Source organism: Saccostrea echinata, unplaced genomic scaffold (genome assembly GCF_033153115.1).
Source record: "Saccostrea echinata isolate AGI-Se365-2 ecotype Australia unplaced genomic scaffold, CSIRO_AGI_Sech_v1 ptg000030l, whole genome shotgun sequence".
Classification (NCBI taxonomy): domain Eukaryota; kingdom Metazoa; phylum Mollusca; class Bivalvia; order Ostreida; family Ostreidae; genus Saccostrea; species Saccostrea echinata.
In genome coordinates this window covers 6,445,600-6,468,661 of record NW_026889779.1, presented here as the reverse complement: position 1 = coordinate 6,468,661, position 23,062 = coordinate 6,445,600, and the positions used below count along the sequence as shown (strand labels likewise).

The following is a 23,062-nucleotide window of genomic DNA, read 5'->3' as shown; positions in this document are numbered from 1 at the left end:
AAAAACATGTTTCAGAAAAGGTGTTAATCAAATGTGGATTCTAAAAAAAAAAATGGAAAGAACTTTTAGAAAATTTAAAATCACAAAATTTTGCTAAATCAAAAGCATCAAAACAATTTTTACATCATAGACAACTGTCGTTGAAATAAAAATTAAACTCGGAAACTTTTATATCTTGTGATTGATCATTTACAAAATTACTTTGTTAAAGACCATTCTGATTCTACATTCAGAAATTGATTTTAAGAAGATGCTGGAGTTTTTCATTAACAAAATCTATGTAGTCTTTAGAGACCTGGTCTTCCAACAATCAGTTGGAATTCCCAAAGGGTATTAATTGTTATAACTTTACCCGGCTTCTGTCTTTCTGTCCATCTGTCACACCTTATACATGTATCTCAAGATCTGTAAGAGTTATGGATTTGATATTTTGCACATATATTGCTTGGTACTATGACTTTTGTAAATTATCATGGTTACCAATCTCATGTCCCTTGAAACTGACCATTGATCCATTTGTCAGAATAGCTTATATAGAGCATATTTCTTACATTTCAGGGGTAAGTCTTTGCTATTTAGCATATTTACTGTTTGTCATAAAACATAATGAAAAATTCCAGCGTTACAGTTCACTTGACCTTTGACCTACTTTGCAAAAAATACTCCCTGGGTTCAATTTAAATTATGGCTTTTGAATTTTGAGCGGCGGAGTTTTGATAATTAGCATTTATACGTTTATGAGCTCATGACACTGTATTTTGAAACTGCATGATATAAAGTTACCAAAACTGATATTTGAATAGTATTAAAAATACTATGGGATAGGTATTCTACATTGCATCATGTTTGTGACAATTTCAGTAAAGACAGATAGAAATTCTTTTTGGGGGATTGTAAATAAATAAATAATTATTTCTAATAACTATTCATTTGAAGGCTAGGGAACACTAGCTGTATTCTTATGAAGTAGAATTTATTCAAAACTTTTTACATGGAAAAAGAAGTCTCTTGTTGTAGATACATCGATGAAGTTTTATCAATTAATAATATTCATATTTTTCTTCATACGTTGATTTGATATATCCTACAGAACTCGGAATAAAAGACACCTCTGAGTCTGACACGTCTGATTCATACTTTAGTATTTTACTAGAGAAAGATATTGTCCGTTTACCCAGTCATTTCAAAAGACTCAAGGCGGGTGTGACCTAGGGCTGTGTCAATATATCGAATATTCAATACGTATCGATTTTCAGGAATGTATCGTATCGAAAAAATAATTTCCAATACGTATCGGACAGGCAATTTTCCTTATAATTCTGTAAAAAAGTTGGGAATTTCAGTTACCAAAGATTATTTTTAACTGTTTTGAATTAAAACTGGTCAATATTGAAATAAACATTAAGAAGATAGCACATCTTAAATAACTATTACAAAATACATAGACAACTATATTTTAACATGTTATATTAGACTCACCCAGTTTTTATGAAATTTATGCATTAAATGTCATTTACAAGACATTTGTGAAAGACTTAATAAATAATCCAATATATCGCATATCGCTTTAAAAAATATCGTATCATATCGTATTGAAATATTTTGCTCAATGCACAGCCCTAGACTGTGACCAGTTGACAGGAGATGCTTACTCCTCCATGGCACCTGATCACACCTCTGAAGTTTTCAGGGGTCCGTGATCGCTCTACTCCCAATTTTATTGTTTATTTGGACTTTTGACCATGATTACTATTCATTTTCTTCATTTTTCACCAAGAAGCTTTCGGAGTGGTTATAGCTAAGAGACTCGCGATACTTTGATGACTGTGAAGGCCAATGGTCCTCTTCGTTGTAAAAGTTAGTGAAAAATAGAAAAGTAAGTAAATTTACCCATATTAAAATCAGATTTGTAACTTGCATGTCAACATAAATGTAATCATCTTGTATGTAGACGTATTTATCTTGCATGTTGACACGATTTATCTTGCATGTAGGGGAGGGGGTAGATAGATATATGCCACCATACAAATGTTAAGTCATTGTTTATATTAAATTTGACTGACGTATTATTCCGTTTCTTTTCTTAATCGTCTTTACTCCTGGACATCAAGCAGTCAAATTGTTGGTATGATTATATTAAGCTTTGTGTCCTCTATCACAATTATGCTATTTATGGCCCAAGGGTTTTGGAATTTAAGTTGGGTTCTATTGATCATATAGTGAAAATGCATATATTATTTCAGAATCTTTTTCTCTCTCCTGTATATTTAGCAGACAAACTATGTACAAAGATATGATAAGCAAAAGTACCTCTTCCGAAATTGTGAAAATCGTGGTGCCTGGTAAGGGATTCTGATGTCTATTGATCATATAGTAAACATGCATTAATTCTTTGAAAGTCATTTTTTTCTGTCCCTGGTTATTCAGCAAATAAAATTGCATGGTTATGATAAACAAGGGTGTCTCTATCAAAGTCATGAAATGCATGGCCCCTTGTCTTGGGTGTAAGAGCGGGTCTCTATTGATCATAAAATGAAAATGCATTAATTCTTTGAAAATCTTCTCTGTTCCTGGATATTAAGCAAATAAACTAAGTAAATGTTTTTGATGAGATAGAGTGCCTCTTCTAAAATTGTAAAATTCATGGCCTCTGGGTCAGGGGGTTCTGGTGTTAAGGTGAGACTCTGTTGATCATGAAGGGAAAATGTATCAGTTCTTTAAAAAACTTCTCTGCTCCTGGACATCTTGGAGGCAAACAGGGTACAAAGATGTAATGAGCAGGGGTGTTCAAGATTTGTGAAAATTTTCACCACTGGATAATAAGTTCCGATGCTGGACAGGACTCTTTTTCATGAAGTAGGGAATTTTGTGTTCTTCTTTAAGTGAAGTTATTCCCTTTATTATTAACCTGATAAAATAAATACATGTAATCGCTTACCGTATACACGTATACTCGCCTATAAGTCGGTTGTATGTTTAAAGCTAAAATTGAAGGCATTGACCCACTTAAATACCAGTCTTTTTATAACTCGCGTATAAGTCGAATAATGAGTTTTGAATCAAAGTTTAACTCCCAAAAAAAACGACTTATAGGCGAGTATATACGGTAATTAAATAAATGTAATTGACAGAAATGAAAAAAATGTACACTGTCAAAAGTTTTAAATGTATAATACAAAAAGTGCTTTTAAGTTTTTAATGGCCAGGGAGACTTGTACATAAAAGATGTTTGTTTGTTGTTTAACATCCCTCTCGAGAATTTTTCACTCATATGGAGACGCCACCACTTACCGGTGAGAGCTGCAAGTTTTGATCTATACTGGCCATTTAGCAGTGAGGGATCTTTTTTGTGCCAGCATCTCGGTTTATACGGTCTCATCCGAAGGGCAGGTCTCCATGTCCTACAGTGGCATAAGGATCAACACTCTAGAGCAGACGCTCTACCACTGCGCCACACGGCGACAAATAATAAATGAATAGATATGATACAAAAATACCTTATATTTGTACATTAAGTGTTAATTAATCAAAGGCATTATGGATACTTTACAGGGTTATGTTATACTCGGGTACGTGACCGTTAAGATCCTTGGGTCTTTTGCTTTATTCTCTAGTAATTAATTAATCCTACAATACACTTTTATTCAATACAGTTTTACACCATATATTTTGCAACATTTGCTAAACTCGAGACATCATTCAAGTCGTTAGTCAGTGATTTCCTTTAATTGGGCAATTTCGGGTCTAAGTTGAGGTGATTCTTTTTAGGTTCTTCCTAACCTAGACACACAGTTAGGACCCGAGATTAGCGGAGACATGGTGACGATTTCTGCAATTGCTTCTCGGTGTTAGATCTCTTTACAAATAAAACCTCTATCACCCAGGACGAAGCGCTTATTGCACGGCTGATATTGGCGAAATATTAGCAGGCATTAGTGACAAACAGATGCATTGGTGCTCTATCATTAAATCAATAAAAACTTAATATGAAAAAAAGTTTTCCGTTTTTCTAATATTATTTTTACATAATTCTACCCTGCAGTGTTTCAATTTCACAAGAAAGCAGTGGAAAACCCAAGACAGAAAAGCTAGCATGCAATTAGTTTCACAATGCAGGCAGTTAAGTTAAACTAAAAAAAATATAGGATAAGCCAAGGATTTCGTGATATCAAAGGGTTTGGATGAATGACGATGTTTTCACCCTTGTTTTGTAAGGTGTGTAAAAAAAAAAAGAGGAAAAGTTTCATCCTTTTATTTTGTGTAAACTCCTTACTTTTTAACCTCATTGACTGCAAGTGGAATTCAATTGCATTTAGTCATTATCTTAGTGTATTCCTGCCATTTAACATGTACGCTGTTTGTAGTAGACACTAGAAATAGAATTGGACGATCAATCAAACACTCAAAAAAATTTGAATGGGATTTTGAAACTTTAATTTCTCATGGACCAGTATACAGATATTTCTGTGCATTTTTCACAGGTTTAATTGAAAAACAACGATTTGATAATGAAGTACGAGAACAATAAATGAAAAAGAAAAAGTCAACCTCCATCAAAAATTTTATGTCGATAAGGTACTGTATAGGTTGAGCATTTTAAAAAGTATTCTTTAAAATTTTTTGAAAGAATGGAATTTAATCCGGAAACTCGGCTATAGCCTACTGCTCGACAATATGTATTTGATTGATAAGTATGTTAGTATGTTTGTAAGCCATAGGGTACAGAAAAAAATCTGATCAATGTCCTTCTACGACGATAAGCTTCCGATTGACAAAAATATCACAGGCTGTGCGTACATGCAACAGGAAACGTTACATAACTCACGTCGTCATATGCCGAATGCGCAATACATGAATAAGAGGACATGAAAATAGCCATTACCAATTTAACTGGAAGCTTTTTTTTTATTGAGTGCATTTCTGTTGCAATCCACTCAGCAATTAATGACACTCATCTTCTTAACGAAACCTTTTTTATCTTACAGAGGTATTTCAAGACTTCACCTTAGTAAACGTTCGTTTATCAAATATAACATTGAACACTATTCCATTGTATTTCATTGCATGGCATATCCATGAATTTTCAACATTGCATGTGGTCACTGCAAGGTTATTGTGCGTGTTGCATGTCACGTATCAGGGTTACATCATATCAAAGTCCCGAAGACTTCCGAATTAAATTTAGCACCAATCACAGACCACGATAGGACAAACCGGGAATATTAAGGTTAGATACAAAGTTAAAGGGTGTGTAAAATTCCAAAAGCCGAGGACGAATCTTTGTTTTAATCGTAAGTAATTTTGATTTTACTGAAAATGTGTCTTTGCCTTTACAAAAATCTTTTAATGAAACAGAAGCTCAGAGAGAAAATTTATTCCTTTGGAATTTTTCAAGAGCATTTAGTTATTTTGCCTTTGTGTTTAATATTTTGTGTGTTTGTTTAAATTTCTTCTTTTTGTATCAACGAGTACATGTGTGTTTAAACTGTAATCTTTGATTGAAATAAAATACTTATTATTCTTTCATAAAAAGAAATATTAATAGAAAAATTTAAAAAATACTTTTTTCACATTCATATGATGTGAATTTGTTCGTGTTATTTCAAGTTAAGAATTCTACAAACATTTATACTCTACAAAGAATTCTACAAACATTTCTACATTCCGAGGTTCAGCATCTATGCGAGAAACGATCTGATACAGCAAAGACTTACGAAATTCATAATAGTGCTGATTCTAACAGAAGGTTCTAAGTTAATTCTGCATCAGCTTAAAATGCATGCCATTTTCAATTTTTGGAGGATAAACTTCGTTTTCTACCATTTCCGACAAAAAAAAAAAATATAGGTGTATCTAATTTTTTTGGAAAGACAAACAAGCTTGGCACGTGGATCAATGACAAGCTAAGGTTTTCTCAATCCTATTAGTGTCAATTTATATTTATTTTGTAAACGTTGAATTGGAATAACTTCAATCCATCGAGTTTCTCTAAACACTGGAATCTTTACAGTGGCGTCAACTTACACAATGAAAGTATTGTAGGAATAAAACCTAGAAAATGTGGAGTCAACAGATGTTTAATTCATTTTTTTGCAGCAAATACATTGCAGTCGTTGAAATTGATTAAACAACTTTGCACCGGAGGTATTGCCAGATTTTTTTTTTAATACTTGTAAATACTTGTTACAATAAATTTTGATTTGTAATGAATATCTTTGTTGATTAAATAAAGTATGCAGGAATAATATTTTATGCAATAATATGAGTCTATAGCTTCATAAGTCAAAAATACAAGAAATTCTACATTATTGTAGAATACTACAATATAATATAGCTTACTCATCTGAGTTCTCTTGTAAAGTCTTCGATTCCGACTCGAAAAAAATCGTCTGTACTCTTAAGAAAGCACAATGCATTCACAGAATTATGTGGATGATTTGAAAGGCTACATGTGCATAACGTTAGTCTATTTTTTGCAGAGAAAACATGCAGCTGTATCGGAACACACATATTAACAAGTGATTTGTTATCCCCATAATCTAGCCTTTGTTCCTCAAAATTAGTTCCAAATGGTCTGTTTAGAAGAATTACGCTTTTTTGAATGATTTTTGCAATAAAATCTCGTAATTTACTTTGAGGTAGGAGAATTTCATTGATGGGTATTAAAATTCTATTTAAAGTTTTTTGGTCAATATGATATAGCTTGAAATAATCAACTATATGCATTTCTAAAAGTCGAAACCATGCAAATTCATGGCATTTTTCTTCTTTATCCGAACGTTTAATATTTATCGAGATTGTGTTGCTTTCAACTCTGAGCTAATGCAATATTATGAAAATTCGTATCATATATTAAAAACTTAACAACATGTATAATTAAATCAAGTTAATTTTAATTCATCTTATGTAATTCATGTCAAATAATCAAATTTCAAATATCCTGTCCACCTTCAAGGGAAATGTAACATAATTTCAAAGAAAAGGTTTTACTAATATGTTCTTACATGTGCTTCTAAGGAAATTCTGATGAACTAGTAGTCCCTTGAATTTAAAAAAAAATCTATGTATTCTGTAGGACAAAATTGTTTCTCGAAGTTTGAAAGGTTTGTATGCAACACGCAGACATTAATAAGAAAGACAAAAAAAATTCTAAAATTTTCAAGACGTTTCATACCTATCGAAATGTCAGTTCATATGCATTACTTGAATAACTTCCCGGTTCAAGAAAAAGAATTATGCCTTCTCATCCCAAGACGTATTCTGTTATATATTAACAAAGTAAAAAATTAAATTGTCTGTTTCTGGGAAGAGTAAACTTCATAAATAAACAATTTTCTGGGTCTGCAACGTCATGTATCTTTTTAATGGTTATATGGAGGTTTACCTAGAGTTGAATGTTTCAAATGTTTGTTGTTTCTGCAGGGATGTAGGAGTTTAATGAATCTTAAAGGTTTTCATTTTTCAACTTCCGTATCTTGAAAGATCCTGAAAGACAGATAGGATTCTGTTTTATTAAAATTTGACATCTTTGAATCGATTCAAAAGAGAAAAAAAGTCGCAATTCTTTTCTCAAATTTCATACCCATGAGATATGACAAAACACTTAGAATATCAGCCACGTTTTATCAAAATAAAATTGACCGTATACATATTCATTTTCAAGCTATTATATTCAAGGTCATCATCAAATGCTTTCTGACCTTGTTCTGTCTTGACCTTATGTCCTTTATCAAAAGTGGCTGCTAAATATTTCCATTCACCGTTATTTTGTCTGCAATGACCTAGTGGCATTTATACATGTAGAAATATTAGAGGTCACTCGTGTAATTCTATAATTACAATATCATATTTCAGTTGAAAACATGTACGTTTATGTAACGTTTTGTTTTCCTATTTCTAGTTATTCAGTTGGAAGGTAGATTACATTATTGCGTGTTCTTTTAGACACTGAGTGAAAACTCTAAAATAATTTCTATCCGTGTTGCACCTTAAAATCTTTTCGATCTTCTTGTCTAAATCTTGCATATCATTTATACTGACATACCTTTTTAATAAATGTTTGTTCTGAAAATTGATTTTTAGGCACCTGAGCCGCTCAAGTGACCTTTAGCGGTAAGTTTTCATCCACGTCATTCATAAACTTTTAACCATTTTCGACTTCTTCTAAATTATTTTGATATATTAACATCTGTGCGCAATGGGGTGGGGCAAAAATACTGAAGTTCATAACGGGGTTGGAGCCAGAAACATAAAATTAAAGCAATCTTTAAAAATTCTTCTTTCCCCCAAGACATCTAGAAGTAAAACTGTTGGTATGGTTATTATGAGCAATGAGCCTTCTGAAAAATGTGAAAATCATTGCCCCCAGATTCAGTGCTCAGACTTCAAGGTTGAACTTTGTTGGTTATAATATATTGGGGAAAAAAACATTATATATCTTTGAAAAACTTCTTTACTCATGGACGTTCAGCATGAAAACTGTTTGTATGATTGTGATGAACCCTTATCCCTCGACCAAAGTTGTGAAATCCACGACCCCCCAGACCTGTAGTTCAGGCCCAGTGAGGATGGAGCTTATTTTGTCATAAATTGAAAATAATATTATTACTCTTCTGGAAATCTTTTCTTTATGACATCTATTTGGCAAACTAATTATTTGATTACAACTCTTGAGCAAAAATGTAAAATTCATGTCCCCAGGATCCCCCGTTTAACCCCTACGTAGTTATACAGGGAAATTCATTATACATTTGACATTCTATAATAATAGACATCTAGCAGACAAACTGTTTAAATGATTAAAATGACCACTTAGCTATCTACCAAAAGTGTGAATTTAATTGTTATGACCTGTGGTACAGGTCCCAGGGTAGGTTTAAGTTAGTCATATATTGAAATGTACAACTACTAGTATTTAAAACTTCTTCTTTACTTATGGGCCGGTCGCAGTAGCCTAGTGGTAGAGCGTTCGCTTCGTGATCGGGAGGTCTAGATCTCGAGTTCGATTCTCGTTCCAGGCGCCGTGATAATATAGGTAATGACTGAGCCAAGCACCTGGCACTAGAAGTGAAAGTCACGGGTCTTTGGATGAGACCTTAAAAATCAAGATCCCGTGTATGGGCGGCGGAGAGGGTAAAAAAAAAAAAGACGTGTATTCAATTAATTTGAAAAAAAAAACTAAAATACAAAACAAGCAGCTTAAACTAAAATGAACAGACTAAGTTGTAAAATCAACAGACTCCATTGCAAGACGAACGATCACCGATGCAAAACCAACAGTCATTAACTAAATTGACGCTAGATGGCGCAAAAAAAAGACCACTGGCCCACACTGAAAAGGTGAAGGTCAACAGGCTGAAATGTAGTGTATGTAGGGAATTCACATGCCTCACTTTATTTGACAGTAATAAAATCAACGGACATGTTGATAATACCGCTTGGGTATAGAATAAAAGTTAAATGTCTAAAGTTTTCATGATATGCATTAAGGTGGATTTCAAGCACACATTATGCATAGAAACGAGTATTGAAATGAGGTATTTCTTTTATTTACAATTTCAAGCCGGCTAAGTGGTATTCTGACATGACGTCAGAAGCTTATTAATAACCGAAGAATATGAATATTTAGCTGACATAGTCTATCTTGCGCCTATTTTAAAAAGTTACAAGCCAAGTAAAACATTTGCTTTTCAAAATTTAAATCTATATTTTAGGTAATAGTGGTCCAGGTCCTTCAGATGGCGCACGAGTCTGTAAATTATGGAAACTTAAGCCATATACATGTTTAATTTGATTTCTTTGTAGACTCAAGTCACAAAGGATCAGAGCCCGAAAAATATAAATATAAGTATGAAAATATCCATTGAAAGGTCGATTGCCTTCTCCTTTTGTAGGATAGTCATTTCCTACCATGTACTTTAATGGAAACTTGGAAACTAGCTCCTATCCCCCGAAACATCTTTTTTTGCAAACAGCCTTGGAGAAAGCTAGAATTGACTGATTGATTGATTGGGACGTTCCTGTTAGGGTAAACCTCAGGTGTTTGTGGACAGAAGCTCCATCCCACCCTCTTTCATATTCGTTTTGCTTCAATGTCTTTTATACCCTTCCCTCCGCCTATACCCGTGCAACAGTACTAGTGGGCGTTGGCACGATTAAATCCTCTATTGCTTCGGCCGTAAGCGTCATGCATACATATAGGTCAAATTTTGTGGTACTCTATATGAGAGAAAAAAAATCTCGAATGGACCGTTAAAAAAATATACAATCAAAATCATCTTTACTCATCGACATATTTTGTTTGTTTATTCAGGAAATGGCACATAGAACACAAGTTGACACATGAAATCTGAACAAATTATATTTAATACAAGTAAAATTACATAGGTTCATTAAAACAATATTATTGTATTATTAAAAAAAAATAGATAATTATGAAAAAAAATTTATATGTCTATATAAATATAGACACTGTGTATAGCCATTTACCCGAGGATGGCCCATAAATTTCTAGAAGATAAGCTTCATGAATATGATATTGATTATTATAGTTCTAATCAAACTATTTTTTGGTCATATAAGTCCAAAAACAGTTCCAGGTTGGCTTAAAGTGGCCATAGCCTGAAAATCCATGATACTCAAGTGATGTGAAAGCCCATCGGCCTCTTGTTTCTTTCTGGCGTGTTGCAATTAAGGAATATGTTAACAAACAACTTTCATTTGTTTTTTCACCTGTTACATAATAAATGTTTAGTTCATGACAATATAAATATGTGAAACCATGAAGGTATTTCGTTTATAATGCTTAGAAAGGCTGTCGAAGAAAACAGTGATGTTTTCCAGACTGCTGTTGAATGAGCAATTTGTTTATCGGCAAAATTCTTTAAGTCTAACTAAAAAAAAATGTGCAATTTTCATGTTAAAAAAAATCAAAATAGATATGCAATTAAAGCGGAAATTATGAATTATCTATTGAAATTGAAACAAATTAAAATAAACAGATGAACACGGTGGGAAATAGCGGGACATTATTTAGTCACCTACTCAAACAAGCACCATCCCTTGTGCTGTTGAACAATTCTTAAGACACCCTGCTCTGTTTTGTCGATAATTCCGATCTCTGAATTGTTTCTGTGGCAAAGTGAGTCAAACAATTATTGATAATAATCATCAAAACGATGGAAGCGAAAGGGAGGAATCGTGGATGGGCAGAGCACACTGATAATAACAGACGTTCTTATCATTACAAAGTAGATTATTATTTTTTTTCTCATATCTTAAGAGAAAACGAAATCTTTTTTTTCAAAAAGCTTGAGATTTCACAAAAATCCCTTTTTTCCCTTCAAACACCAAATTATATCCGTTTGGCTGAATTCTTTAACCTCACCCTAGTGTGTGGTCCAACACATGCTTTCACGGGTGGAAAATGTCGTTAGCATATTCTTGCGTGTTAAAATAACTTACATTTATTTGAACAGCATAGTAAAGAGAAACAAATTTGGATAACGTTTTCATCGAGATTTATTTCGAGATTCTGTTTGCTCAAGTGAAATGCATTAGTTTCTAAATGAACATAAATTGCTTTATCGTGCCCACTGATAATATGAGGTGGTTGTCAGTTTCAATCATTGGATCTTAAAAAGTAATACATGAAATCCGTAGAAAAATGATATGTGTAAAAATTATATAAAGGTTATCACATGTTGGTTGAATGCTTTTGTCAAACACAGCTTGATTTTGACTTGGATGTTGCAGTGCTAGGTTTTGCTATTTCATTTATTGAGTTTGGTTAATCGGATGTAATTTATTTTACCAGGGTGTTGTGTAGTGGAACATTTGATACCGTCTCTAAGGAAAGAGAGAATGTATCAAAGTTCCGCATAAACTTCTTTAGCAAAACAAATATTACCTAAGTATAACGATTTGTAAAAAAAAAAAAAAAAAAAATAAGTAAAAAAAAAAAATTCAATAAGATTTACTATAACGTTATTTTCTAAAATATTATGTTAATTTGAACAAAAAAGATGCCCAAAAGATAAGATAAAGCTACTTATCAGATTTACACGTCCAATGCACATTATAAATTGTTTTACCTGTTATCAAGGTAAGCTGCAGCAGAATTGTAAAATAGTGAAAGTCTGGGACAAAGAATATGCCATTTCCGGGGATTGGTCTCGAAGTTGCCTAGGTACTATTTTACGTCCTTTGTTTGCCAGTTAGTGTGTCCTTCCTAGCAATAGACTTGGATATATGAAGATATATGTATCCTAGACCGAAATGGCTAGAATGAACCTTTTTTTTTTTTGACGCGTTATCGTTTGTCTTATTTTTGTCATTTTATTTTACAGAACTATTTAAAGGAACCTGTCCAATGCAAACCGGTATTTTAATGAAATTATATTCTTATTATTCATTTATTTAAATTACATAATGCGGTACTGGAGAATCCTTTTCCTCTTTCAACAAATGATGTGACTTATAGATGGAACTAATCTATTTGAAAATAACCTTTACAAAATTTACACATTTAAAAAAAAAACAGATTGAAGAACGAAATTTTAGAAAGTAATATAATTATTAACCAATCGACCTTCCTCAAAACATTACCCAATCACTTAAGTGAGATTAACAAGTTTTAGTGAGCGCGCACGAAGCCTGTACAGCGTTTCTTCAGCGTAATAGCGAAAGTCCGACATATATATAAAGGTGGAGATATAATATTAAGTATGTTAATATTGAATGCGGTGCACCATGTATATGATCATATTCTTCCACGCTAGTATAGGAGGACTGTTGTTATGGATTCAAGTAATATTATCTTAGGACATTCCGACTATTTTTTCCGTGACATTACATATAATCTTTTAATTTGGTAATCATGGAAACCAATGGGTGCATCCAAAGTCTTGAGTTATATAGTATTGAGGATTAAATTGGTTGTGTCACTCGTCGAATTAATAACGCTCTCTTAGTCCGTGGTCGGTCTGTCACTGTTTGAATGCAACAAAAGGTGTCAGAATTTGAACCAAAGTGATAGGCAGATATGCACTTATTAGTAATATATTATGCAAACGATTTTTTTCTCCCTTTAAGTATTTGTACGAAAATATTAAATCTGACATTTTGTGGTTTATTTTTCTTGCAGATCACTTGAAAGCCCAAAAACGATATAAGTATAAACGGAAGACATTAACATTATTGGATTTGGTCTTATACTTGAGCACGTAAAGTGGAATTAACGACGTCTAAGAGTCAGAAAGTTAAAATTTCTAAGGTGAAAAGAAACACGAATTCTGGATATTTTAGCATTTGACATTGGCCTTTCGAAAGAGATTTGAGGATCACCTGTCATTGACAGTTGTGAAGTGTTTTATCGAGATACCAAGTTATTTCTCAGTGATTTTGGAGTACCTATATCATCGTCATGTAAAGCGATAACGTGTAACTCACCTTCAATTTAAATAACCTGGACTTATACTGGGATAATTTAGAAGTTAGTGACATATTTTACACACTTAATGTAATGATGGATTGTTCTCACGAGGAGCATAAAATGAGACTAAGCCCTCTACCCAACAAGTGGTCGGAAGCATCCAGACATCTATATAGGTAGGTCTGATATTAATTTAAAGCAATAAAACGAAGAGTTTTTTAAAAAAAAAAAAAAGAGTAGTTTCCTGAATATCAAAACAACCGAAATCCGATTCTTGATTATATTTAAAAGGTATATAAATTATGTCATTTGTTACCAACATTTTTAAAGCATTCTTGTGTTTATCATAAAATTAATGCGGCATGCATGGTCACAGTCATGAATAAGGTTGAAATATAAAAATAAGCAGATTCCACTCTCTTGCTAAGATTTGGTTTCATGACTCCAGTACTTTGATACAATATGTTGACGATGTACAAAATCGTATGCTAAGTGTAACCTTGAAAGAAAAAAAAAGTTTAAAGAACTTCTGTTGTAAAACTGTAAGTAAAGTTGCCTTCAGTAACCAGTGACCGGATTGTGGTTAACTGCCATATCGATCTTCCGACGTGGTGCTGTAACTTCCTTTTCCTTCAACTTATTTTTTCCTGCCTTATGATTCTACATACCAAGAAAATAGGGGAAAATACTTGTGCTTTTCGAGGTAGATTCGAGCACTATTGTTCAGAATACAGGTTGTTGTTTTTTTTTTTTTTTTTTTTTTTTTTTTTTTTTTTTTTTACGTATTTCGAGGTAGCTTATATCAATATTGTTGATATGAAGGTTCGGAGGAAATTGTTTTTTCCAAACTTGTGTCTTGTATTAGAGTCTTAAATAATCTGTTATCTTTCGAAAATTTGTCTCATTACTTTAAGTATCATACAGAGGTTTAAGTATTGAAAGATTCAAAAAGAGTAGCTGGATATTATAAGATAGGAAGGAGACTGAGGCATTTCTTTTTCAATTACATGTTGATACCAATGTACTCTTCACGATATTTGAATCAAGGGGTAGTACATATCTATAATTAAAGGTCACTAAGACGTTTTTAAGACAGCCCCCCCCCCATTTTTATAACATTCCTTGTTTTCTATGCTTAACACAGTTTACTATCGCCTTAGAAATCGTCAAAGTTCGTAAAATATTTTGACACTCCACTGCGGATATTAAATACAGGTAAAAAGGATTCTTTATTTTTACTTCTTTTTTGCAAGTATATGTTGGCTTCTCAATCCTTAGGGATTTAATCCATTTTGGTGGTTTAAATAGATATTAATCTTTGAACTAACGTTTCTGGTAAATCTCTTTAGAAAAATCGACCGATAAAAATTCATACTGTGACAACATAAAAAAAGTTGTTTTTCTGCTTTGGTCTATTTGTAGATAAACTTTAAGCTATTTAAAGAAGGAATTCAAAATTCTAATGCAATGCATGTTTTTTAAGCATTAAATTGCTGAACAAGCTAGAATATATACATGTATTTTGTCCTCATGCATTCCAGATAAATTAGACGTTTTTTTTCAATCAACTTATCTGCATCCATAATGATAGCGGTGAAGACATACATTTGTCGTATAAACAAACCTGACGTTTCGGAGACTATTTTAGTCTATCCATATCTTGGCATTATAAGTCATATCAGTAATATTAGTATAATGAGGTAAAAACCTGAGTGTAATTAAATGAATTACATAACACGAGCACTTTTTATAAATGACCTTCGTCACCACTCTGAATGTACACTCGAAATGACACAATGCAGGGGAATGAACAATGTTCTGTTACCCCCTGCTGTTTTCAAGTGTCGTGTTTAGCAATAATTTTTACCCTTTATAAACGCAGTTTGATACACCTAAGAACAGATCTACCTTTATATACCTTTATAAATATGTCTTTCAAGGCTCTTTCGCTTGATTTGTCCTCACCTAGTTTTATTTCTATGAGAGGAAATCATGGTACATATTCTGGCACACGATTAACTTCCTCAATTTTTCTTTGTTCAAAATTGTAACAGATTTAAAGCATTCTTAAGTTTGCTGTTAAAATCCAGCCTTTTTTTATTTTTGCATTTATTATTTTAAAATAGTAAAACTTTCTCATCAGGATGTTATGTATTCTGAAAATTTGCTTATTACGATAAAATCGTTTGGTCCCTTTCTGTAAATACAGTTGTTAAAAAATGTCTCATCAGGAATGTCTAACTTGGCATATTTATACGAAACCAGTGGTGTACGGTTTTACACTGAGAGACAATTTTTGCTGTATTTATATATTGCTGCTCAGCGGCATTGAACGCACAAAGTTCCTAGAAGTATTTTTAATAAATGATAAATTCTAATGAACAAATTATGATTTTTAAGACTTTCTGGTATGTAAAAAAATGAATTATTGGAAATTCTTTTAGTAATAGATGTATGTGTAGCATCTATTGGATTAATTAGGTTTGATTGATGAAATCGTTTGTAATGGGAACATGTGTATTAGGTATATACATTACGAACTACATACATAATATGCAAACAATGATATTTGAGAAAAGCACAAAAGAAATAAAGGAAGGTCCACTAAAACAGGTGAATTCTGCCTTCAGGTTTGCATTCCACCCTGCATCGAAAATGCAATCACACCATTTTATCTCTAGATTGCATAGAGGATAGAATTTAATATCGTCTATGACACTTTCAACAGCTGCAGATATGCAAACTGTGTAATTAAATATATTTCTTGAAGCTACAAACAACTCAAGGTTGTAGACTTTTTTAAAAACGAAGTGTTTACTTTTTGTCCGCTTTTTTACAATAGATTTTTTTTATGCATCATCAGCATGAAAATGCACGTAAATTATAATGCCTCCACAGAGAGATTTTATTTTTATCAGTTTTGTAAAATTGTCACAGTTATGTCTCAACCCTGTGTTCTTTAGTCATATTGTATATCTATCATATATCTGCATTATATCAATTTGTAACTTGAATAAGTAGTTTATGTCCTTGTTTTTACATTCTTTTTTATCATATATTGTCATTTCTTAAATCTTTGGTAACATACAGTGTAATCTTAAAAAATCTTAATAGGAATAAAGCATCAATTTTATTCTGTTTAAAAAAAAATGACAATTAATTTTAAATTAATGTACGATCAACGTGAGCAGTTTAAATATCATGGATAATTCAAGGAAATGACATATTTCTGATTCAGTGGTACCTCTGTCACATCAGTAATGTTTCATTGTCAATCACGTTAAATGACATGGGAAAATCTACGCTACGTGCACCATATCCATGAATGTAATTTGAAACATTAAGCCCATATTTTAAGCGATCACCAATCATGTGCAACTAGTTCCCTTTTTCTTTGCTTAATTTTGAGATAAAACTCAGTCATTAGATACGTAGACAGAGGGATGTTTTTATTTACCAATATATGTCTTCATTTTTTTTTTTTTTAACTTTTTCATGATTTGCAATTAGACGTTCAAGATTTAACAACAGTTTTTTTTATATAATATACTAGATTCTTGCATTTAGGAATTATTTACTCTTTTTTCACATATAAAATATTGCAATGCGTAATTCATGTCAGTTATAAGTAGAAATTATTTTACATAAGAAATATTATTATCTAGAGGTGAGGGTTAGGAAACTTTAGATTGTTTTCATTTCAAAGTATAATCGTCTTTAAAATGCTAAAAGCATCAAAAGTAGTTCTTTGTTTCTAGTAAAGAAGCGAGAAAAACGCAATATCTCTGCTCGTATTTGATCTGTCTTCGAAATATGTTTACTTGTACGCAGACCCATATAATCTTTGCAAACCTCTTTACACCTGTACTAGGTACAGAACATGCTAACTATGGTACAACACAACACAGATTATGTTAAGGTTGAACACAACAAATACAGGTGTCAGGTAATGAATACCAAAATATAAGACTTAGCAGCAGGTTTTTCGTGTCTCACAGCTACAGAGAAGAAGAAAGTTATTACATTTCAATAACCTACAAAAAAAGTATTGAGATCAGAAGCACATTGGTATAATATTTGTCTATAAGCACAAAAAACGGAGATAGTGGAGTAATAAAAGCCAATCCACAATTATTCCAAATATTTGCAATGACATTGACAGAACAAACTCACGTTACATTGCTAAAGAAAAATAATCATGTCGCTCTGAAGACCCGTTGTGTAAATATCTGCTATTTTTTGAAGCATTCTGAATTCCAGACGTTTAATTTACAATGATGGCAATTGCCATTCCAAAATCAGAAAATTTTCTTTCAAAGGTTTCACAATGTGTAAAAGCTTGGTCATGTGAATATTTTTTTAGCGTCTTTTGAAAAATCTCAGACTAATCTCACCTTATAACTAAAAATAAAGGGGGAAAAGAAAATGACAAAATTCTGCAAGTGTGCCACCTAAACTTGTATGTTACTCGACAAAAAAAAAATTATCTTGTCTTATGCCATGAAACATTATTTTTAAAAAAAAAATGCACAATTAGATATAACTGTTATTTAGGTGATATAGTACATGTACATATATTTATATAACGCTTTCCGTCTTTTGGAGTCCCTACCATCAGTATTCAATGTTTATTTTTTGAGCTCCCCTATCCTTGCTGACTTTAAAACGAGATACACTATAACCACATAAGGTTATCTGGTGAGATCATATATCAGACATGTTAAAATTACGTTTATATCACGGATAATTGTCTACAACTAATTTATCAGAGATAAATTGTACGCATGCATTTTTTCTACATTATTAACTTTGAGTATGATAAGAATTGATATTAACAGAAAAGGTTGTTTTTTTTTTAAAGCCGTTTGTATTTTTTTTAAGGAGAGTAAGTAAGATGCTGCTGGTCGTAAGGAACTGTTAAAGAATTAACGCTAGTGGATCAGTGTTTGCAATTGATATTTTACTCTGAAAAATCACTATAACTTGGTAAATACCAAAAAATCTGTCTACAAATGTAATGGTTCTGGCTTTTGTCATTGAATTTCAATATTGATATAGTGTATGCTCAATGGAATTATGTGTGTCTGCATATTATGGCATTTAGTCAATAAAAATTCTGTTCCATGATTCATTTGTATTTTTCTACTTGTTGCCATAAAGAGCGGAAAAATCTTATGCATACATGTTAAGAAGGTTTAGACGATTTATGGATTTAAAGGAGTAGAGTTTAGCAGTTGTCACCAATAAATAATGCAGGAAATTTAGTCCAAATACAGAATACAGGTTAGTAAAGTAGGCTAAATTACTCATTGCTCTTATTCTTTCCCCCCACTTTTTTGTATTTGAATTAGTTTAAAAATTATTAAAAAATTAAAAAAAGGAGAAAGAAAAAATAACAATACCAGTTCCATTTGGCGACAGTTCGTGTAGTCTGTTTACGGTTAATTAGGGTTGCGAGAGACCGTGATTTAACGTGTTACGATTTGATCATGAACCTATGATTTTCTGACGTATTTGGTTGGAGCTGTCGGGATGTGACAGTTCTCTATTGCCATCGCTGGCCTACACAATTACCCCAGGTAAGCTTCTGATAACAACAATCTTATTATAGTTCAGTCAGAATTTGTAGGTTGTTTGTTGTCCACAGTTTTCGTATTGAAACGGCCAACAAATGAAAAAAATTCAGTTTCTTAATTTCTAATTCAAACAGTAAAATTATATTAGTTTATGAAGTTTAAAATGCTTTGAAGAAAAAATAGTTTGGATATGGAATATTAGGAACAAAAATCCATTTTCGTTTTCTAGATTGTATGCATTTGAAAAATTATGCCGTTGAACTTTCTATAGCTTTTATTAATTTAAAATTTTCTTTTTATAATTTTTGAAGTCGATTTGAAAAACTTGTGGAAAGTCCGATTGTCTGTATTATTAAATCAATTCGCAGTCAAATTTGCGCTCTATATTAATCCACACAAACTAAAGCCTAAGATAGTGTTGCTAGGATAAAGAGTTTCACGCAGACTTATATTTCTTTTTTAAAAAAGTACATGATTTGTTGAGTTAAATATTTGCAAACAGCATTGCCTGGTAACCAATAACTATAACAATACTCTGTCCATAATTTTGGATTATGCCTGCTGTAGGATATTCGTTACTTGATGTGCTATCTGTCGCGTAGTTTGATGCTTACACCAACACGTCAGATGGATACGTGACTATGTACTGACGCGACAGTGAATTAGTACCAAACGATCTATTAAAAGCCCTAAAACATCCAAACTACATTGACCTGTCTGCTGTCTAACATTATTATTTCTATGTAGATAAAAGGTGACAGAGAATAACATCCAAACATAAAGTAACCATAGGATTTTCTAATGATCAGTTAATAAACACTTTTGAGAAGTTGGGTGTGAAACACATAGTGAAAGAACGTAAAAAGTAATCAAAAACGTCACTTTTTATGTTTGTTTTGTTTGTTGAAACATCGCCCACAACACAATCTTTACATAATCTGGCTGAATTATTAAGTGTATGACCACAAGCAACACCCAAAAATCAATGAAACTGTTTTAAAGAGGCGTTTCATGCACGTGCAGTTATGCATATCGAGTTTTATGTATTTTTTACTCTCAATTATGTAATCAAATCTCCATAGTTTGAGATGGGGATATCAGAGCTTCATTCATATCTTTGATTTGTGAAGAAGTAAACCATCTGTTGTCATACACATATCACCTACGGTTGATAAAAATCATAAAGAGGCCCTCAAAGATCACATTTGATCAGGCCATGTACCTGAGATTATGGTACTATCGTCTGCTCGTATCAGAGGAAAGCAGACGTGATCGAACGATATCGAAAATTATCGTACGTGATGGAATGAGACTCAAATTCTATCGTAAAAATGGTTTGTGAAGCATGATATTTCTTCAACTGTTGCCCTCTCTTTGAAATTAAAAGGTCTCTCGGAGAAATTATTTCATGTCTTTGATAGTTGGATGAAAGGGGGCCTTTAAAGTGTAAATATGAATGAATAAAACTTTGAGATCTAATTCAGAAAAAAAGTATTCCTTCTCATTTATAATCAATGGGCCTATCAGAATCGTATATCTTGCTCTCGTTTGTACTGAATGACCTACAATATTCATTCTTTGTGACATACAGTATAAGAATGTAAGGGCTTTTTTCACTTTTTTGGTATACACTTTCCAAGATAGATGTAGTTTTCAGATTTTCTGACACTTTTTCACAATAGTACTGGATGGGTGGACATACACTTTACGTATGCAAATTTCTTTTTTGCTTGTTTCACACAATTTGTATCCCGCAGGACAAAGGAAGTGCATAAGATGAAAGTGTAATTAATCACTGATACAAATTTAATTTCTTTCGCTGATTTAGAATGTCTGTCTGGCGACAATTAGTGGTTATATAATGTCCGAGGACTTCCGTAAGGTTGATTCATAGAAATAATTTTAGATTATCCCATACTACGCACTGCATGTGGACATGGTGATTTGCAAATTGCATCGTTTAATTTTGCTGTAAATGAATTTGTTCATGTTGTGAAAGGAAACCATCATTGTAAGGTTGTGTTATTTGGATGTTGCGGTTAAAATCAGTTTTGGTTCGTTGTTCATCATTATGGTAATTGGCAAAATACTGAGTACTCCCAGTAGCATTTTTCCATAGAAACTCTGAAAATTAAATAAAGTGGTCGCTCACGAGGCTTAATTATTGTATTGATATTGCCCCTTTGAAATTTTTCTTCATGTGAATAACTGCTTTGTTGAAATTCTGTTGTGGTATTGTAACATGATAATTGATGATACTTCATATTGGAATAAGAACTTTAAATAACCCCGAATTTCTGTGTAAGATGATAAAGTATACCATGTAAAACAGAACTCGATATTATTGTTAGCTGAATGTAGTGACCGTACATTTTCCAATTCAATTTGGTCAATTTAATTTATTAACATTTGACTTCTGCGTTGTAGTAAAGTATATTTTACTTATGAACGTCATGATATGTGTACTTTAAAATTTTCCCATGTCAAGAGCTGAACGCATTACACAGTTCAAGTAATCTATAAACAGGAACTGTCCTTATAAATACTTAACTATACCTATAAGTTCTAATAGGTATGCGGTCAAATCTACATGATTACAAATAAACATTTTGTATTACATGGATCTGACCTCATTTCATAGTCAAGCCTTCCGTTTATAATTCAGATTGCCGATGTCTCTCTTCAGCATATCTAATCTCCAGTCTTTAATCTCCATTCTTCCTCCATAGAACCATGTTATGTGTAGTGACGTCACGCCATTCTGTAGACAGACCTTATCGATTTAAGGAATTTCTTTGTGTCCTTCCTGGTCTGTATGATATGCAAAGATGATGCAACATCAGATTGCTTGAATCTTAATCTCTTAGAGTACTTCCGCTATCGCGCATGACCTTGACTCCAGATTCCAATCTTCAAATCTTCTCCAATCTTCTGATGGAGACATTTTTTTTACATACTTTTCATGCCCTCCATGTTGATAAGACATCCTTCAAATGATTGCATTTATTGGTAGACCGAGTTTTTGGTCGTAATCTCATCTTGATATATGGTGTATATAGGTGGTTCAAGGTCAGTACAATTGCGTCATCAGCGGAGTTTAAAAAATGCAATGCCCGGAAATGTAAACCGTCGTATGTTGCTATTTACCCCTTGGTGGTCCAAGATCCGAACCATCTGGATTTTGACTTTTTACACCTGTTATTATAACTTGCTTCTGTTTGCTCAAGTAGCCGTGTTAGATATGATAAACTGAAGTGGTCGACATTTGTCGTCTGTTTCTTCTACTATCTGTCTTTAGATATTATGTCTGTGGATATTATCTCTATAGGTGTTTGATAGGCGAAAGAAAGTAAATTGCCATACTTTGTAAGATAATTATTTGCATAAATTTGTCTTTTTTAACCAATGTATGTACACATGTATTTATTTTTCTTCCTGTTGGCATTGATCATATAAGAAACTATAAACCAGAAAATAAAGCTAACAGGTAATATTGTTTTCCATAAGATGAAAACTGCGAGCGAGAGAGAGAGAGAGAACCTTTATGAAATATGAAGATAAAACAATGAACATTCTCAAGTCCATTCAAACAATACAATTTGTGAGCAGAGCCAACACGGACCTCTGGAAACAGAGGTGGGATCAGATGCCATGGATGAGTAAACATCCCCTGTCGATCAGTCACACCCGCCGTGTGCCACTTGTCATGATCGGTTAAACGGAAAAATCCGTAGAAAATTCAGTGTGAAAATAATGAACTAACAATTGTATGAAAGACGTCAGTCAACATTCGACTTAACGACAGATTGTATTTGCAAACGTCATTCTATCGGCCATTGAATTTACAAATGTTTACTCATACTGTAAACAAGATTGTTGACATCCTTATATCAACAACTTATTTGTCAATAGCCTCCCTTGTTTTAGAAATTGTTTGTTCCTAGAATATGTTCTTGCATATCGAATCAATGTTTACCATAAAGTGTAATTGTTAGTTTACTACGGGTCTTTCTGTAGTAAAGCATCCAACTATGAAACATATATAAGACTCTGT

The 23,062-nt window shown here is 32.5% G+C and overlaps 2 protein-coding genes across 2 annotated transcripts in view; one reads left to right on the top strand and one right to left on the bottom strand.

Moving 5' to 3' along the window:
• Positions 1-23,062, bottom strand: part of LOC133197177 (serum amyloid A protein-like) — a 270,340-nt gene that overhangs the window by 105,746 nt on the left and 141,532 nt on the right. The gene's annotated exons all lie outside the window — the stretch shown is intronic.
• LOC133197165 (uncharacterized) overlaps positions 12,761-23,062 on the top strand; it is a 29,300-nt gene continuing 18,998 nt past the window's right edge. Inside the window, exon 1 of the mRNA XM_061333045.1 lies at positions 12,761-13,608. Coding sequence (XP_061189029.1) covers positions 13,523-13,608 — 86 coding nt within the window. The 5' untranslated portion in view covers positions 12,761-13,522. The remainder of the gene's footprint in view (positions 13,609-23,062) is intronic.